General features: G+C 35.7%; 2 protein-coding genes across 4 annotated transcripts; one reads left to right on the forward strand and one right to left on the reverse strand.

Moving 5' to 3' along the window:
- Positions 1-3,444: 3,444 nt before the first annotated feature.
- On the reverse strand, positions 3,445-15,630 carry LOC109051840 (FACT complex subunit SSRP1-like). Of its 3 annotated transcripts, none has more exons than XM_042717127.1 (19): positions 15,520-15,630; positions 14,951-15,050; positions 14,687-14,872; positions 14,476-14,581; positions 13,327-13,520; positions 12,725-12,825; positions 11,637-11,766; positions 11,356-11,459; positions 10,927-11,055; positions 9,834-10,055; positions 8,344-8,416; positions 8,193-8,198; positions 7,510-7,642; positions 7,105-7,150; positions 6,648-6,771; positions 6,347-6,514; positions 5,552-5,649; positions 5,233-5,407; positions 3,445-4,342 (listed from the first exon to the last, which is right to left on the reverse strand). In XM_042717127.1, the coding sequence occupies exons 2-19, from the start codon at positions 15,002-15,004 to the stop codon at positions 4,277-4,279; spliced, it is 2,115 nt and encodes a 704-aa protein (XP_042573061.1). In that variant the 5' UTR covers positions 15,005-15,050; positions 15,520-15,630; the 3' UTR covers positions 3,445-4,276. The 3 variants fall into 3 exon arrangements, with proteins under 3 accessions (XP_042573061.1, XP_042573062.1, XP_042573063.1); XM_042717128.1 differs by having other exon boundaries at positions 15,365-15,533; XM_042717129.1 differs by lacking the exon at positions 8,193-8,198.
- On the forward strand, positions 15,629-16,993 carry LOC109051445 (DNA polymerase delta subunit 4). The gene is made up of 5 exons (XM_042717131.1): positions 15,629-15,765; positions 16,174-16,275; positions 16,437-16,526; positions 16,726-16,837; positions 16,948-16,993. Exons 2-5 carry the CDS (start codon positions 16,176-16,178, stop codon positions 16,970-16,972), a joined length of 327 nt encoding a protein of 108 aa, XP_042573065.1. The 5' UTR covers positions 15,629-15,765; positions 16,174-16,175; the 3' UTR covers positions 16,973-16,993.
- The last annotated feature ends 1,281 nt before the right edge of the window (positions 16,994-18,274 follow it).

Consider the following 18,274-nt stretch of genomic DNA (forward strand, 5'->3'; position numbering starts at 1 on the left):
TTATATTATATTTTACATATATATCAGAGGAACAAAGGCCTTCTAACACTGAAACATCAAGCTGTTCTTCTACAAAGAGCTGGACGAGAATGTCATATAACTCTGATTCCAATTAAGCGAATGGAAAAAATGCGATTAGGATTCATCCCACAACAAGCACTAACGCACACACACTTTAACCACAACTGAGAGGTACCATTTCTTGACATGGCCAAGTGAGCAACCATTAACATGTGGTTACCTCACTCTATAAGTACAATACATCTGGGACTCGCTTCCCCGCAAAAACACACACAAACCAGGAGTAACGCATGACTGAGGACCAAATCAAATGAGAGACAGCAGAGTGAGGCTAAGCCCAAGTACTGCTGGAGTATTTGAAGATGTCTATCAGTCAAGGATAATGTTGAGTGTTAGATGTCTCCTGATGATTTGATTGTCTTGAAACAGGATCTTGAGATGAAGGGAGGACACAGAGAGAAAAGTGGGGAGAGAGAAAGAGACTAAGGAGAGAGTGAGGAAATGGATACAAATTGGTGAACAAAGTCATCAATGGCCCAAATGCAATAATATAAGCAAAGTGGTTTGAGAGGCATGATTGAGAGAGAGACAAAATCCACAGAAACGTAACAGATACTAACAGGGGGAGTGATGCAAAAAAAGTAGACTAAAGGGAAATGGGAGCAGTGGTGAATAAGAAGAGATGAGAGATGTTGCATATACAGGAATAGACATCAAATTGATTGGAAAATTAACACTAATTAGGACGCAGAGCCCAAAGAAATATTTTATAGAATATTTAAACAGCACAGATATAGTAATGGTGGTCTAAGGTGAGGAATACATCCTAATTAAGGGATAACAATAACAACAGCAATGACAATAATAATGGTAATCATTTTTCTCCTTTTTAACCTCACCATAAAAAATGGTTCTTTTAATATTTCTCTACAATGTGTAAAAGAGTTATTAAAAAGTGTAATAATGATAATATTAATAATAACAATTATAAAAAAAATAAAAATCTAATTCTGACTTTATATAGTTTAGGCTATCTGATAATAGCAAAGCCAAGGTCAGGGCTTCCCAGGCCAGGGAACACTTGTAAACTGTACTAAACAGACACTGTAAGTTGATTTGGAAGAAGAAGGTGTCTGGAAAATCAATACATGTAATGTAAATATAAATGTAATCCTTGACGAGAGACGCACCCGTTTAGTGTTTCGAACTGATTCAGAAAATTTTTACCTGCAGCAGTCGTTCACAAGCTGCACGTGCTTGTGCACATTATGGCTTTTTTTGATCGTATGTTAATATTCACTTCTTCCAGCATTCTTTCTGTTTTGTTTAGTTCTTTACGAAGTGACCGCCTCAAACGATTTAGTGTTTGAGTAGCTGCCTGTCGCAACCATAGGCTACCTAGTTTTCAACTGACTTACTTACAGTTATGACTATTTATTCTTATAGTCTACTGTTTATGCAGTAGACCCCATGCATCGCTAGTTTTGATTCTAGACAACAGATGACGGAATATACAACACACGCTATGCAGAAAAATACAATGATTTAATAGGGGACGGGCCACAAGCTTCGTAATTTATGCCAACGAAGACGAAATGGCGCCCTTTGTAGTGGCCTAATGGGACTGTCTGACCATTAATCAATCTGTTGTTTCATCAGAAAAGAAAGTGTGAACATTATAATGTTTTACTGACGCTAATATTCAATTTGTAATTCTTATGCTTTACAACTGAAAGTTAAAGGACATCACTTTCCAGAATTTCCCACATCCATTAGCTAAAACAGACTCGCAGTTGCTGGGTTTGTTGGCTTTTTACTACGTTCAAATCCTTTTACTGTTGATGCAACCACATCAACTTACAAACCACACTACATTTCCACTTACGTTCAAGAGGAGAACTGATGAGGGTTGTAAAATATCGAGTCGCTGTTTTCATGACATAATGAATATTCACTTGAGTCATAAATTAAAGATTAATTTTAAATTGTTGAATAGTTTTTCACAGTTTTTCACAGACGCTAGGATACATTTCTCAATACTTAGTTCACTTTTGCAAAACTCTTCACACAGTTCTCCTAACCAACTTTCAGCTTGGCAAAGCAGTTCATTTCACATTCAAAATGCACTACAACTACCAAACACTTTATTCAGGTCTCAAATCAGCTCATTCTTCCAGAACACTAGCAAAGGTTGACAGCCGACAAACACACTTTGTCACCCACGAAACAATGACCTAAAAAACACTAACAACATGTAGCATTATACAGTGTTTTCTTGTGTAAAACAAGGACACATCTCTGTATATAATTCACTGCAATATATGTTACTGGAATGAATCAGACATGTTTACATCACAATACAAAACTATTCAGCAGTTGTCTCCTTTTGTAATCTAATTGAAAGAGTAACACCTGTGTAGATGTTCATCTACAATGAGAATCAGTTGTGGCTGGTCCAATTGTCCAATTGTTTTTATAGAATTTAATTTTAATAGCATTTATATATTTCATTAAAATATTACTGTAGAAATGTAGCAAATTGCTGTCTTATTCAGTTTTGTATTATGTTATTGTTTTGAACATAAGTTTAACAGTTTTGAAAACAGTATGTAAGCATGTGCAAATTGGCCTGTACGTACAGAGTGTTTTGGCAGTTGTTGTGTCTGAGTGAGAAAAGAATTCATGAAATTTGAGAGATGTAGTCATTGAATGCATTTTGTGCCAAAGCAATGATAATTGATCCTCAGTTTAGCCCACATAGACTTCTGTTTGTGCTCACTGTGTGAAGAGTTCTGCAAAAGTGACCTAAGTATTGAGAAATGTTTCCTAGCGTCTGTAAAAAACTGTAATCTACTCGGTCTTCTCAATTTGGCCACAGGTTCTCATCCACATCACATCTTATGTCATCTAGGGCAATACGAATCTTCTGGCATGCCTGATCCATCCCTGGCGATCTTCTGCTGATATGTCCAGGCATCCAGCATTCATTGCATCCAGGAGGGACATTTGATCATGTGGATGGTCATATTTATAATTGTTTTTATAGCATTTAATTTTAAGATTTAAAATATATTTCATTAAAATATTACTGTAGAAATGTAGCAAATTGCTGTCTTATTCAGTTTTGTATTATGTTATTGTTTTGAACATCAGTTTAACAGTTTTGAAAACTGTATGTAAGCATGTGCAAATTGGCCTGTACGTACAAAGAGTTTTGGCGGTTGTGTCGGAGTGAGAAAAGAATTCATGAAATTTGAGAGATGTAGTCAATGAATGCATTTTGTGCCAAAGCAATGACAATTGATCCTCAGTTTAGCCCACATAGACTTCTGTTGTGCTCACTGTGTGAAGAGTTCTGCAAAAGTGACCTAAGTATTGAGAAATGTGTCCTAGCATCTGTAAAAAACTGTAACAACAATGACATTTAAAAATGAAGATTTTTTAATGTTACCGTAAACGTGTACAATGAGTAATGTGTGTGAACAAAATACTGTATAAAATAAATGGTGAGCTCATATCAAACTCAAAAATCATGAATACAGGATGAATACAAATGTAAAAAAGATTTTTACATTTAAGCAATTATTTTCATAACTTGTTATTTAAATGCAAATACATATAGAGCATGCTCAGCAGCTGTGTCAGAGATACGTTTTCTGTTGTGTTTGGAAAGCAGCACTGTAAAATATCTCTGTACAAGCAGGGATCTAAACAAGGACAGGACAACATAAAATACACACTATTTTAAAGAAATAGATCACCCATGTTTTGTTCCAAAACTCTTTTCCCCGAAACTGGAATGAATAGGGAATGAAGCATAAAACCTTCAGAAAAGAATGAAAAATCAACCAGCAGTATAAAAATTGGCTGATTCAGGAATGAAACATTCAAACCTATTTTGTGAATAGGATTAGCTGATTCACTAAAAAAAAAAAAAAAAAAGATAGCTCAAAAGAATGATTTGTTGATGAAAAAGACATCACTACTTCTTTCGTGAATGAGCCAAGGAGAGCTAAGGTGCAAAATATAGCATACATGATAGTAAGTAAATAATGACAGAATTTTCATTTCTGGGTGAACTATTCCATTAATGTCAATACTACCAAAAGTATATACAAAAGAGTTTATGATAACTTAAAGATGTTTTGCTGTAATATGTGTATCAGGACTTCATCAGGTCATGTACACTATAATGATGAAAGGGAAATGGGTTTTTCTTCCATTCCCCTTTTAATGTGTCTGTCATTAGTGTCTTTTAGTCTGAGCCGGACTCTTCAGAGCTAGGCGGTGTGCTGGCCACTTCCTCTTCAACATCAGACCCCTGTATAAAAAAATAGCACCAACAGAGAGTGACAGGGAGACAATGACTATACTTCTTGTATAAGATTAAAACTAAATAAAGAAAATCAAATGATCAATAGTCAAAAAGTGTCAAGAATTCTGGATGTATCAATTATAAAAACTACACACAAATGTGTTTCATATTAAGGTTAGAATCTAAATTTTGAATATTTTTTTTTTATCTAAATCAGTGTGGACTAATTATTTTACAATAACACAATTTAGATTAAACAAAACTCTTAATTTTAACTCTTAAAAAAAAAAGTTTATATATTATTACATTTATTAAACTGCACTTTTTAAATTCCTATTGAGGTAAATCTTGAAAGAATTCATTAGTTGTGTATCAAAATTTGGACAGAATTTTGCATTATGCTTAATTTACATGCGATATAGTAAGATGTAGGCAACATGTGATTGAAAAAAATGACTGCTTGTTAAGCTGTGGTCACACTAGACTTTGAGCATGCTAAATTTCTTTGGACATTGCATCAGTCATGATATTAATTTAAAGATTAGAGTTCACCAAACTTGAATATGATAATTCAGTGAAATGCGAAACTTTTTCACCTGAGCTTGCGTTTCGCTGTCCCGCATTCGCATACATATGAATGAAATTCATTGTAATATAAAGTGACCACCCCTAATGAAACTGAGAAGGCAATGTGTGCAAAACAAATCTGTTATTCAAGAAATACACCAATTCTGACAGCCTAACTTCTCAGGATGTGATGTATGCAATACTCTGTAATCTTTTTCTGAGCAGTCACCTATTCATTTACCCACCAGTAAAGATACTTTGGAAAACACTGTTGCTGTAACTATGTTAATGAATGAAACAAATTTGTGAAGTGTGTGTTAGTGTGTTACCTTGCGCTTCCGTCTTTTGCCTTTGTCTGACTCTGATGAGCTCTCCTCACTGGATATGAACTCTCGACTCTTAAAGCTGTCGTTGCCTGTAGCTCGCTCCTTCTCTTTTTCCCTTCCACCACCTGACTTCCTTTTCCTCTTTTCTTCATTCTTCCCTCCTTTCTTCTTCCTCTCCTTCAGGAATGAAATGTGGGGAAATGGTAAGAAATAGTCAGTTACTTAATGCTAAGATCATATTTTGGAACAATATGATGGTGATTAAATAAAATGTCCATTCAAAGTGAGGCACAGGACAAAAAGTAGTGAATATTTTGAGTACTTTTTTGAGCTGCCTGAGGAGCCTCCTCCACTCTCCTTGTACTCTCTCATTGCTCGTTCATACTCTTTCTTTGCTTCCTCTGCTTTCTTTTCCCACTCCTGGTGGAAAGACGAGATATCAGTTCAAGTTCAAATTGAGACCGAAGGAGAAACAAAACTTTCACTTTCACACTATTGCTATATGTGTTACTTTGTACACTCTTCATATCACAGTCCTGCAAAGATGAAAGCAAATTTACTCGCGATCGCGAGTTGCGTTATAGATCAGACGTTCAATCGTGAGTGTGTGCGACCTGGACGCGTCAGTGAATGGTGAGTTCTTTTCGTAAATAAAATATATTAAAATTTCCTGTCAGAAAAACTGCATGAAAACGTTTCATGTCTGTTTCATGTGAATAATCTGCAGTGAGCTTTTTTGAGGCTTTACGCATGCGCATAAAGCGAATTTAACTTTTTCTGATGTTTCTGTGTGGATGAGACACTTTTTGAAAAACGCTTGAAAATGCTAGTGTGGACGGAGAGCGTTCTATTTAAAAACGAAAACGCTGTTTTCAGATATATCCGGATTAATGTAGACGTAGCCTAAGGATCTTTGCTGTTTGTGGGAGGGTCAGAAAGCTCTCGGAATGCATCAAAAATATCTTAATTTGTGTTCTGAAGATGAACGAAGGTCTTACAGGTTTGTAACGACATGAGGGTGAGTAATTAATGACAGAATTTTGAATTTTGGGTGAACTAACCCTTTAATATTGTGTTTTTTCCACTGAATGTGCCAGTGGTAGAGAGTGGTTGTCACCTCTTTCTTCTCTTTGTTAAGTTGTTTCCACATTTCTCCAGCCTTTTTGGAGATTTCTGTGATAGAGATGCCCGGGTTCTCTGATTTAATGCGGTCTCTGCTAGAGTTCAGCCAGAGCATGTAGGCACTCATTGGCCTCTTGGGGGCGCTGCTGTCTTTTGCCTTTTTCTACACATAAGAACACACAAGCAGCATTGAATTTTGAGAGTAAAAAAAAAATTACTAAATGTACTTGAAATGAATGTAAATAACCAGTGTGCAAACTCTGTCACCCACATGTTTTATCCTTCCCTCTTCTCACCTCTTTCTTTCGTGGTTTTCTTTCTTTTACAAATTTGGCTTTCTTGGCTGGTTTCTTCTTCCGATCGCCATCACTGTCACCGTCATCAGCGCTGCTTTCACTGGCAGAGGCCTTACTGTCATACCTGACACACAAATATGACTTAATGATTTATCACCCTTACCATTAAAAAGTGTAAGCATGCTTGCTGCCCTCAACATTAATGTGTTCTGAGTGGTTTTTAGTATCAAATATCATTGATAGGGTATTCTGGGTGGTTTTATAGAGTCCCGCCTTAACTCTCTCCTTAACAAGCCATGTGATTTGAGGTATCAAGAGGTTTTAAACGATGCAGCACAAACTATACACTTAGAGTTTAATACTTACATTTAAGAGTTTTTTCATGTATGAGAAATAAATAATAATAATAACATTTGCCTTTGCTAAAACTGTGGCATATCAACACAAAGCCTCTTACTCCTCTGCAATTTCATCATCTTCTTCTCCGGGATTAAAAGACTCATCTAAAAAAAAAAAAATTCAAATGTTAATGTTTCACACAAAACATATTACTATCATTTTTGACATCTAAACACCTGCACCTAGGGGTGGGCAATATGGCCACAAAGTTATCAAGCTTATAGAAGAAGAATAAATCGTCAACAATAAATAAAAACAAAACAAAACAAAAAATATATAATTTCAAACAACAGGATAAATCAATGTAACAGTACAAAGACACAATCGAAATAAAGTGTTGCAAGTTTTCCATTTATGTCTAACAGAATAAATACTACAGAAACTGAAGTACCTATTTGAGTTTCTTTTGTGTCTTATTGTGCCATTTTATATACTTGTTGCATTTAAAATAGCTGCCACTCACCACTCTCGCCCTCTGAGTCGTCACTGTCATTGGCCTCCTCACGGATCTTGCCCTCTTCTTTCATGCGCTCCAGGTATGCATCATGCTGGTCGTCGTCTGAGTCACTGTACATGTTATCATTACCTTTCATACCCTGACAGAGTACAAATTAAAAAACATCAGTGCTATATATAAATGTCATTAGTATTTAGTATTTGTAACAAAGCAGACACAGGAAAGCCCTCTCCAAGCAAAAGATTTCAAACCCACTCATGTTCTCATACTCACCAGCCTTTTTTTCTCTCTCTCACACACACACACACACATTCATATAAGCAATCAGTGTTAACTCATTCAAAAGCCACTCCCTTGAGCAATGCTGTCTTCATTGCACACAGAATTATCTAGGCATACAAAAGGTTAAGGCTCGTAAAGTGACCACAAAATTATATTCAGATTTCAGACAAAATATTATTGTGGTCTTAATGTAAGTCTGTGTGATCTGAACACAGCGTTAAGCTGGTCAAATCATTAAGGGCAGTCAGCCTTTCCACATTTTGGTGGATGAGACATCTGCCTTAAGCCATCAAAGATATGAAAGAACACATTTGACACTCGGGTTGTGATTGAGACACGCAAATAAACACCATGCAAGCAAGTTACTGAAGCACCGACACCAGACCAAACTGCAGGGTAATACCAACCTTTTTCTACATGAACACAAATACAGACATACACCACAAACACAAAGAGTAGAATAAGTGTCCGTCCACGGTATGAGGTGTCTATAGACATGTCTAAGTGGATGAATATTATGTACTGCTTGATAGGAAGCAAGAAGAACTGTATACGTACCTCTTTGAAGCCTCTGTTCTTGATGTTTAACTTCTTAGCATTGACGAAGTCAAAGAGTTTCCCATATTCCTCCCTGAAGAAGAAGGTAGAGGCAGATTAAACAGAGGAAAAAGACTCTTTTAGTGAGTTAAAGCTTGTTCACACCAAGAATGATAACTATATGTGACCCTGGACCACAAAACCAGTCATAAGTAACACAGGTATATTTGTATCAATAGCCAACAATACATTGTATGGGTCAAAATTATTAATTTTTCTTTTAAGCCAAAAGTCATTAGGATATTAAGTGAAGATATTTTGTACATTTCCTAAAGTAAATATATCAAAACTTCATTTTTGATTAGTAATATGCATTGCTAAGGACTTAATTTGGACAACCGTAAAGGCGATTTTCTCAATATTTAGATTCCAGATTTTCAAATAGTTTTATCTCGGCCAAATATTGTCTCATCCTAACAAACCCTACATCAAAGGAAAACTTATTTATTCAGCTTTGAGATTTAGAGATTTTGTGTTCCAGGGTCACATATTAGCTTCCACACCAATGGATGATAACGTTAAAGTTTATTATAAGTGTGTCCTGTGGTTTTGTCATCTTAAATTCTTGAGCTCTTATAAGTTTGCATGGATTCTGATTGGCTCTCAAGGGTTTCATTCATAAGCTGGGAAAAAAAGAGGAAAGTGATTCAATCAATAGTGTTCCTCTCTGTTGTTATCATTATAGCTGTGGTGTGGACCTCTCTATTCAATTTTGTAATTGAATAACTATTTTTAGTATGTTATATAGGAAAATTTTGAATGTTTTAGTGAGATATGTTTTTATATAGTAGCTAGAACAATGAGAGTTGTGTGTAGCATTTTTACAAAAATACATACCAGAATGTAGTGCAAAAGTGTGTTGAAGTTCACTCAAAAAATGACCTGTCATTGTTTACTCATCCTCATGTCTTTTCAAACTTTCCTCAGTGGAACACAAAATATATTTTTAAAGAATTCTCAAGTGTTTTTTTTTTTTTTGTCCACGCAATGGAAGTCAGTGGGGTCGAATATTGCATTGGATAAAATGGACAAAAACACAAACTTTTGTATAACTATCCCTTATAGTTTTGCAGAAAGTGTGTGTTCTCACACATTAGTGTGATGTGTTTAACTGATGCCTTGGTGTATTGATTCAGTCATAATGTGTGTTAAATTGAAAATACTTTAATGTGCATAAAGTAGCTTTGATTTTTTTCCCTTAACATCTAATGTAGAAGGGGTCAGGTCACTAAAAGAGAGGGGCAATTTTACTTCAGAATAACAAATAAAATCACCACAAAGAGGCAGCACAGACCTTCCATGGCAGATGGGGGTAAGTGCTTAAGGACATAATGCCAGGAAGTGCCTAAAACAGGATATGGACACTGGCCTTTTCATTACTGGTGTGGTCTAGTTCCCACAAAGCTATGTTCTCAACAATTGGACGAGACTAACATTGGGCTCATGGGTACCTCTCGATGCTGCTGAAGGTGTATTGATTTCCCTGCTTGGTCTCGATCTCGAAATCAAAGGAGCGGGTGGTGGTGGTTCCACGAGCAAAGTTCACACAGGCGATCTCCTCAAAGCGCAGGTGCACTGGGGGCTTGTGCACATAGATGAAACCTCTTTCCAGAGGATACAACAGCCCTGAACTGGCCTTATATGAACACGTTATACACTGAGCACCTGAGTGACTGGAGAGAAGAGAGAGAGGAAATTTCATTTCACTGAATTTGTATAGATATTACTGTTTGTTCTACTACATAATTCCAGAATATACACTAATATCGGAAACTTTTTAAAGAAATGCATACTTTTATGCAGCAAGGATGCATTAAATTGATCAAATGTGACAGCAAAGAGATTCACATTGTTACAAAAAAATTCTACTTCAAATAAATTATGCCTTTCTATTCATCAAATAATCCTGAAAAAAAATATATCATGGTTTAAACAAACATATTAAGCAGCACAACTGTTCCCAACATTGATAATAACGAGAAATGTTTCTATAGCACCAAATCAGCATATCAGATTGATTTCTGAAGGATCATGTGACACTGAAGACTGGAATAATGAGGCTGAAAATTCAGCTTTGCATCACATGAGTAAATTACATTGAAAAACATATTAAAAAAGAAAAAAAAAATTTTTACATTTTAATAGTATTTTGTAATTTTGTGTTTTTTTTATTGTATTTTTAATCAAGCAAACGCAGCTTTGTTGAGCATAAGAGACTTTTAAAAACTGAAATATTGAATATAACTGACCCCAAACTTTTGAACAGCAGTGTATCTGAATCTTTTGTTCAAATTACTATTAAAAAATAAATCAGGAAGATATCAGATATTAAAGAGCATTTTGGTGTATATTGTATAATATCTATGTATTTTATACTCTTTATTGTTTAAAAAACATAATATTAACAATATTTATAAAATTAGGTATATGTTGCTTTGTTTAAAATAACTTAAGCCAATTTATACTTTTAAACTTATTAAAAAAGTATTTTTGCAATTGCTGGTTTTTTAAAATCTAATTTTCTTTCACTGAAACAGTGCTTACCCTTGGAAATTTCCAGGCACTGTGATCTTTCTGTTGACCAGGGCCTTCATTACTCTGCTGACCATCTCATAGAGAGAGCCAGACATGTTTTTATGAAGTTTCCCCTCAAAACGTCTCTCTACCTCATCCCTGCAGAACACGAGAGAGAAAAAACGTATTGCTGGATGGCAACACATTTTGAAGAATGAGTGTAAATGATGGTATAAGTTTGAGTGACATATTCTTTTAATCTCAGGTTGCTCAAAGGTGACTGCCCCTGTAATAATTATACTGTAACTTGCTTAGGATAAATGCATCTGCTAAATTACTTCTTGATCTCAATTAGTTTCATCAACCTTGCTAAAAAAAAAGTAAGCTACCTTTCTAAAGAGTTTATTTCTGACATCCATCACATCCTTCAGTGTCCCTCATTCACTCACTCTCACTCACTCGTTCATGTTGAGAGTAAGATCGACATCCTCCTCCTTGGAAAACAGAAGAATGAGAAAATGATAGCGGGTTTGTCCTTGTTTAATAGGCGGGTCCAGACTGATCTGAAACAGACAGGAGGTTGCAGCTATTGACACAGAGATCTTATATCAGTACAATTCTCAAATTTAGTACACATGAAAACAGATCATTGTAAAAGACAAAGCCCTGTTATACTAGTCCTAAAAATGGATCCAGACAGAAAGCAGAGATTGTTTAACAGACTATGATGCCACACTCACCACAAAGAACATCTGCCGCTGGTCCTTATGAGGCAACAGGAAAAGGCGGAGCACTGTGGTGTATGGGATCTTGTAGTCGAATGTCTTACCATGCAGATGGAGGAATGTCGGATAAATGCGGATATCATACCTACAGAGAGCAAAAACCATCAAAACTTCACAAGTTCACATTAGTGGTCGACCGATATTGGTTTTTTTTGACAGCCGATGCCGATATCTTGGAAAGCAGGGGGGCCGATATCTGATATAAAGCTGATGTAATTGTTTAGTTTTTTTTTTATTAATATTAAAGAAATATAAAATAATTTGACAATGGAATAAAAAATAAATGTGTAAAATAAACATACTTTAGATGACAAAGTATTTTTCACAAATAAATAAATATTTAATAAAAATATAATTAAAAAGGAAGTAAACACTGTAACCAACAGGGCACTCAGTATTCTGGGAAGCTTGTGTGCATGATGGGAATCATATTTTTCAAATAACCACATATTTTACATACAGCACACAGAGAAAATAACAGTGGGAAAAATGCATGAGCGCAGCATAATTTGAAATCACGAGTTTAAAGTTTAAAGCATTCGATTCACACGGACCGACCGTCACGCAGTAAACATGCGATCACTTCAAAACATCTCACAGCTGGATTTGACTAAGTTTGCAAGGTTTGCTAAATTAAATGTTCATTAGCCATTCAAAGATTTGTTTAAATGATGTAAATGCGTATTTGCTGAATGCTGACGGCAAACAAGAAAGTATTATAATGTTTGTCTTTCAATTACTAATAATATAAAGGCAAACGTTATAATACTTTTTGTAAACATTAATTCCTTTGTTTAACTGCTCTATCTGATTATTAGACAGACTTCTATCCGACTGTTAACGATGATGGCGAACAAGCGGAGAATGTGAGCACTGTGTGAAATCAAAATAAAAGTCCCGCCTCGAACACATCGGCCAAGCAGAAAAAAACTTATCAGTGCCGATATTTGAAAAGTGCCAAAATATCGGCCTTGGCGACCACTAGTTCACCATAATATTTTAATAAGAAAACAAAATGTGATGTTATGTTTATGTATATGTACCTGCCCCTAGGTGTGAGGCACTGCAGCTCTCTGAAGATACACACAGCATCTCCTGTAGCCTGAATGACATCTGCCTCTGACAGAATGTTCTGAGCAAATGCCTAAAACAGCAGAGAACAGTACTGTGAGCTCATTATTTTTCAGTTGAAGTGGGCTTTACGGATGCAAAGATTTTACTTTAGGGCTCTAACTGGAGTCTGTGCAAAAGTTTAGAGAAACACAGATCAAACTGAACATGCAAATAAAAATAAATAAATGGATTAAAATAATATTGCAATAAATAATTTGAAAATGAAATAAATAATACATCTAACAGTACAGTACTATATAAAGCAATATAACAAAAAAAAAAAAATTTAATAATATTTTATACATTTACAGTGTGATTTTTTCTATTCAAATTATATTCATTTGAGTCTTTTAACATGAAAATGTGTAGCATAATTTTAGGACGGATGTCACACACAAGGATGATCATATTTTGGGTCATCTAAAGATTGAAAGCTCTTGCTTTATAGGCATATTATGATTATTACTTTGTAGACTATGCCATCTGTTGGTCACTGTTAGGTAGTGGCGCACACACAAGCATGCACACTTACCTCCACAGGGTCTGAACCCTCCTCTCCTGTGCTGGGTGGGACATAGAAGCGCACCTCCATGAGGGATACCTCTGTGTCATCATTCTGATGGAACTCCACAGTGACCTCATTCTTTCCTGTTGCACACTGGGACACACTGGAGAGCGGAATCTCAAACACAGGACTCTCATTCACCTCAAATGAAAGCAACGGCCCTGAAAAGCCACAGAAGGACAAAATGTTTAATACATGGATATGGCAGTGAAAGCAATGTTTATTAAAGTGCAAAGCTGGTTAGTTATTAACAATCTTTAATTATTTCTATTAATTATTATGAATTGATTTATTATTTCTAGTGGTCGACCAATACAGTCTGACCATTGGCGGTGTCTTAAAAATCAGGATGGCTGATAGCTTATATAAAGCTAATAAATTATATCACAATGTTTTATTTAAAGATTCTAAGTAATGCATGTATACCAAGTGCTGTAATTAAATTTGTATTTTTTCTCTACATAATATTTACTAAATTAGACATTATTCAAATTATAGAAATTAATCACTATTTAAAAAAAACTATCTGAAATTGATTAAAAAAATGAACCTGTAAAATAAAAATATTAATACTTAGCTATGCTTGATTCTGTAAATCCTAATATTATAGTATCTTTCACAAATAAAGAAATTGCTGAATACAAAATCTGTGTGCACTGGGAATAATTTTTTTCCCCACTGTAAATATGTCTGCCTTTCTATTATTAGTACTATTAGTAATAATAGTAATAATGTATTAGTAATCTAGTAACTATATAATAGGAGTCTATTATTTCTTTCTATTATTACCAAGAATTTAGTTCACCTGAGAATTGTTAAACAAAGTAAATTAATAAAGAATAAGCACTCCAAAGTGTCTCGCTTAAGCGACACTTATCGGGCAAGAAGAAAAACTTGTTTGTTAATGCCCATAATTACAAAAGTGCCAAATATCAGCAAATATATATGGTGAAATCATATCGTATCAGTCAACCACTAATTAATTCTAGAATTACAATGTCAAAAATCTAATACTGTACTGTACCAATCATCTTACAGCCCATAGAAACCTGAATTAAGATCACTATAAAAAATCTACATTTCTCAGAAATGGTGTTGCATTAGGAATGCACTGACCATTAAATTTAGCAGTGCCCCAATTCCAGCCCTTCACACACATATCTTTCTCAACCAGCTCCACTTTGTAGTTGGCTTTGAAGTACTCTGAGATCTTCTCAAGGTCCTGTGCATAAAAAGAGAGCGGACAATTTAAGACATGTAACGAAACAGTGGAGGATGGAGCAAACTGATCTACTTTTATTGAACGTATTTTGTATCTGGGACTCACAGTGTCTTTGAAGCCATCATATTTGTAGATGTTTCCAGTGCTGGTGCACAGCTTGATGCCGTGACCCAGACAGACTCTCCTCCACTGGGCTTGAGTGAGCTCAGGCACCGGAATGCTGTCCACCTTCCCAGTCTTACTGTTTTTATACACCACTGTATGCTTACTGAAGCGAAGCCGCCCATCGTTCTGTAGAGAGAGATCAGTCAGACGTTTTCAAGAAGAACATCTCAGATTAGACTGCAGGCTGTTGCAGCATCTACTCACCCAGGTGCCCTTGACCTCCTGATAAATTTCATTGAATTCCAGAGTCTCATTCATGTCTGCCACTCCAGCTTAGACAGAGTGGACCCGTGACGTTCAAAAGCTGCGACAGCAGAGGTAAAATCAAAAATATACATTATACAGTATTCATATAGATTTTTTCTTTTCTCTGCAGGTGGCTTTATGAATTCGGTAACGTTTCAAGAGTAGCTTGTCTTGTTATTTTGTTCTGTAAAAAAAAAAAAAAAAAAAAAAAACGTTTCAAGAGTGTGGTCAGTGATAGAAATTTCCTAATTTGGGTGTCATTTAGCTTTGCGCTATAAAATAAGTCTTTGCGAATCTGAATATATTGGAGAGGCACTTCAAATGTTTTTCTAAATCTAAACAAATAAATGGAGCTAGCGAAGCTAACGTTACCATATTCTGGCATCCAATAGCGGCTGGTATTTTTCTGGTTTTGTGACGAACGACACATTTTAAGTTGACAGGTAAATTCCTAACAGGACTAGTTTATTTCGAACACTTTTATGGCATATAAAATGAAATATGTGAGATATTTGAATCAGTTTTACTGTTATTCGGCGAGAGGATCAAGGCCGAGTCCAGTGTGCGTAGATTTGCGGAGCGCAGCGCTTATTGTAACGCGTTCGTCATGACGCCATCACGCTATGCGTAGCCCCGCCCTTCCTTTTGAATGTCCGTCTGTTTTGTAAACGATCGAGTCACAAAGCTAAAGTTAAACGGTTTTATTGATGAAGACTGCTGTCAACATTGGCAAGTAATTTATCGTACGACAACAACATCCTAGCAGCATTCAGGTATGCCGTGAATTTCATATATATGTAAGGGGATGTACGTGCAATTTTGCAAAAGCTTTAACGTTAGTCCGGTCGGAAGCAGTGTTGTTCGATCGATCAATGGTTAAAATAGCCTTTACTGGTCATTTTAATGCTTTAAAATAAAAAAAAAAAAAAAAAAAAAAAAACCCACACAAAATGATTTGTTTGTAGGTTACTTTGTTTACATACGCGATCTATGACTAAATATATACTTTACTGTGCGCTGCTGCGATGTTTCCTATTAACAAAATGCATAAAACGTATAAAAAGTGTTGTGTATACAATAACAGTATGCATTTACAACTGTATGACTTCAGTTAACTACATAATATATTTCATTGTTAGTTCAAGTTAACTAATCTGTTACCCACTGGTCTTTATTTTTAGATATGACACCTAAGCGTGGCCTCATAACCGACACCTTCAAGGTTGTGAAGAAGGCAAGGAGAGGGGGCAAGAGAGACAAGTCTCCTTCACCGCCGATAGCAGGTGGGACAGGACGTTTGTTTCTGTTTGTGTATATGCATATTTCAGTGAAAGCAGAGATCTGCAATATGTCATCATGTTCCTAAACTGTGCAAACTATTTAGAGGAGCATGCAAATGCACCAGTGATGCAGCAGCATTTATAATAATGTTATAACTTATCAGAGCCTGAGCCGCCACAACTGAGTGAAAGAGAAAAAGATCTAGAAGAACTGAAGAAGTTTGATCTGGACTGGAAATTCGGACCATGCACAGGTGCGTTTTTAACTTTACTAACCAATCTCTATGTGGAACTTTATGCCAGTATTTATTTTTTTATATATATATATTTTTTTTTTTTGTGGTTTCTGTAGTCTGTAAAGCAATACAATTCTTAAATATATCAGCCGTGTCACTTTGTGCTCTTGAATTCTTTTCAAGATAAAAATAAAATATAATAGTGTCTGTGTGTTAGGGATCAGTCGACTGCAGAGATGGGAGAGAGCAGCACTGCATGGGCTGAATCCCCCGCAGGAGATTAAAGACATTTTACTGAAGGAGAGCACTGACCCAGAGTACACACAGAGGTATTACTAATATGCACTCACATACTCTCTCTCTCCCTTTTGCACATGCAGATACAATCAAAAACCAGCCGAAGCCTGTCAATATAACACTCATTTTCTTTCTGTTTCAGTCTCTGGCGTGACTATCCCCTCTGAAAAACTGATGGAGAAAAGACAGAAGATGAGAAAAAAAAAGAAATACTTTTGAAGTTTTTGATATGTTCTGATATGTTTACTTTGTTGTTTATTACACTGAATTGTATTAAACATTTTATACTCAAAGGTTATTGTTGAGTCATGGTTTACTCTCTGTGCACCTGCTCTATATGCATAACAGTATCAATCACACATATCCTTATATGCCTTTTTTATTTATTCTATTTTATTTATTCTATTTTTGTTTATATCTTGTTTGTATATTCGGTAACTTTTTATACATTTGTGTTACATTTACATTTTGTAAGTACCTTATAATCTTAAACCACAAATTGAAAAGTTAAAAAGCCTACTTATGAACAACATGTACAAATATCTGACAATATTTATCAGCGTTCAGGTATTTTAGCAGCATTCAGTGAACTGCAAATACTTAAGTGGATCAAAAAATAATAATTTGCAAAATAATTATTGTTTAACAGACTGATTAATAATGATCACCTTTACTGGTGCTTTTAAAATGATCTATATGGAATTGAAATTGGGCATGCTACACAAAAATCCATTGTTTTATGATTTATTATAATTCTACATAGGCCTACTTGTTTATGAAATGCTCAGAGAGCATCTTTTATGGCTAAAGATCCCCTGTGCTGTGTGCTGCAAAATTTATATTAAAAAAACACTGCTTTCACTTCACAGATACATGTTACTGATCACTCAACAGACAATTGCATTTTTTGCACTTCTAGCTGTTAAAATAGATTTTACAATAAGGCATATGTACATGTAACATATATGCATGCAGGAATTACAACAGCCCCTCTGGAGAATGATATTAATTAGCGGGGCAGATAATTATGGTAACCACTGAAATAGGTCAGATCCCTTTCCACCCCATCAACCTGCGTGTTTGACTGGAATTCATTATAATATTTTCACGTCGACGTGCATTATGGGGTTGAACAAATTTGCTGGTTCTGCATATCGACCTCGTACTCTTAAGGCCCTAGTATTCAGAAGCGAGCGCGTCATTAGCCACAATACACCTCCCTTGAGTGACGGGTGGATGCGGGGGAGGGGCTGGATACGTTGTCCCGCCTCTTCGGTTATAGCTGTTTCTCATTGGTTCACAACAGCGTCACTTAACATTAACGTAGCCTGAGTGGTTTATGTAAATAAAATTATACGGCGTATACTGTCGCACGCAACGGTCACTGGTTAGACAGAAAGCCACAGTGCGGTTGGAAGCCCCGCCCTCCTGCAGCAAGACCGAGTAGGCGGGACTGTCAGTAGAAGAAC

This window comes from Cyprinus carpio, chromosome B1 (assembly GCF_018340385.1).
Source record: "Cyprinus carpio isolate SPL01 chromosome B1, ASM1834038v1, whole genome shotgun sequence".
NCBI classification, from domain to species: Eukaryota; Metazoa; Chordata; class Actinopteri; order Cypriniformes; family Cyprinidae; genus Cyprinus; species Cyprinus carpio.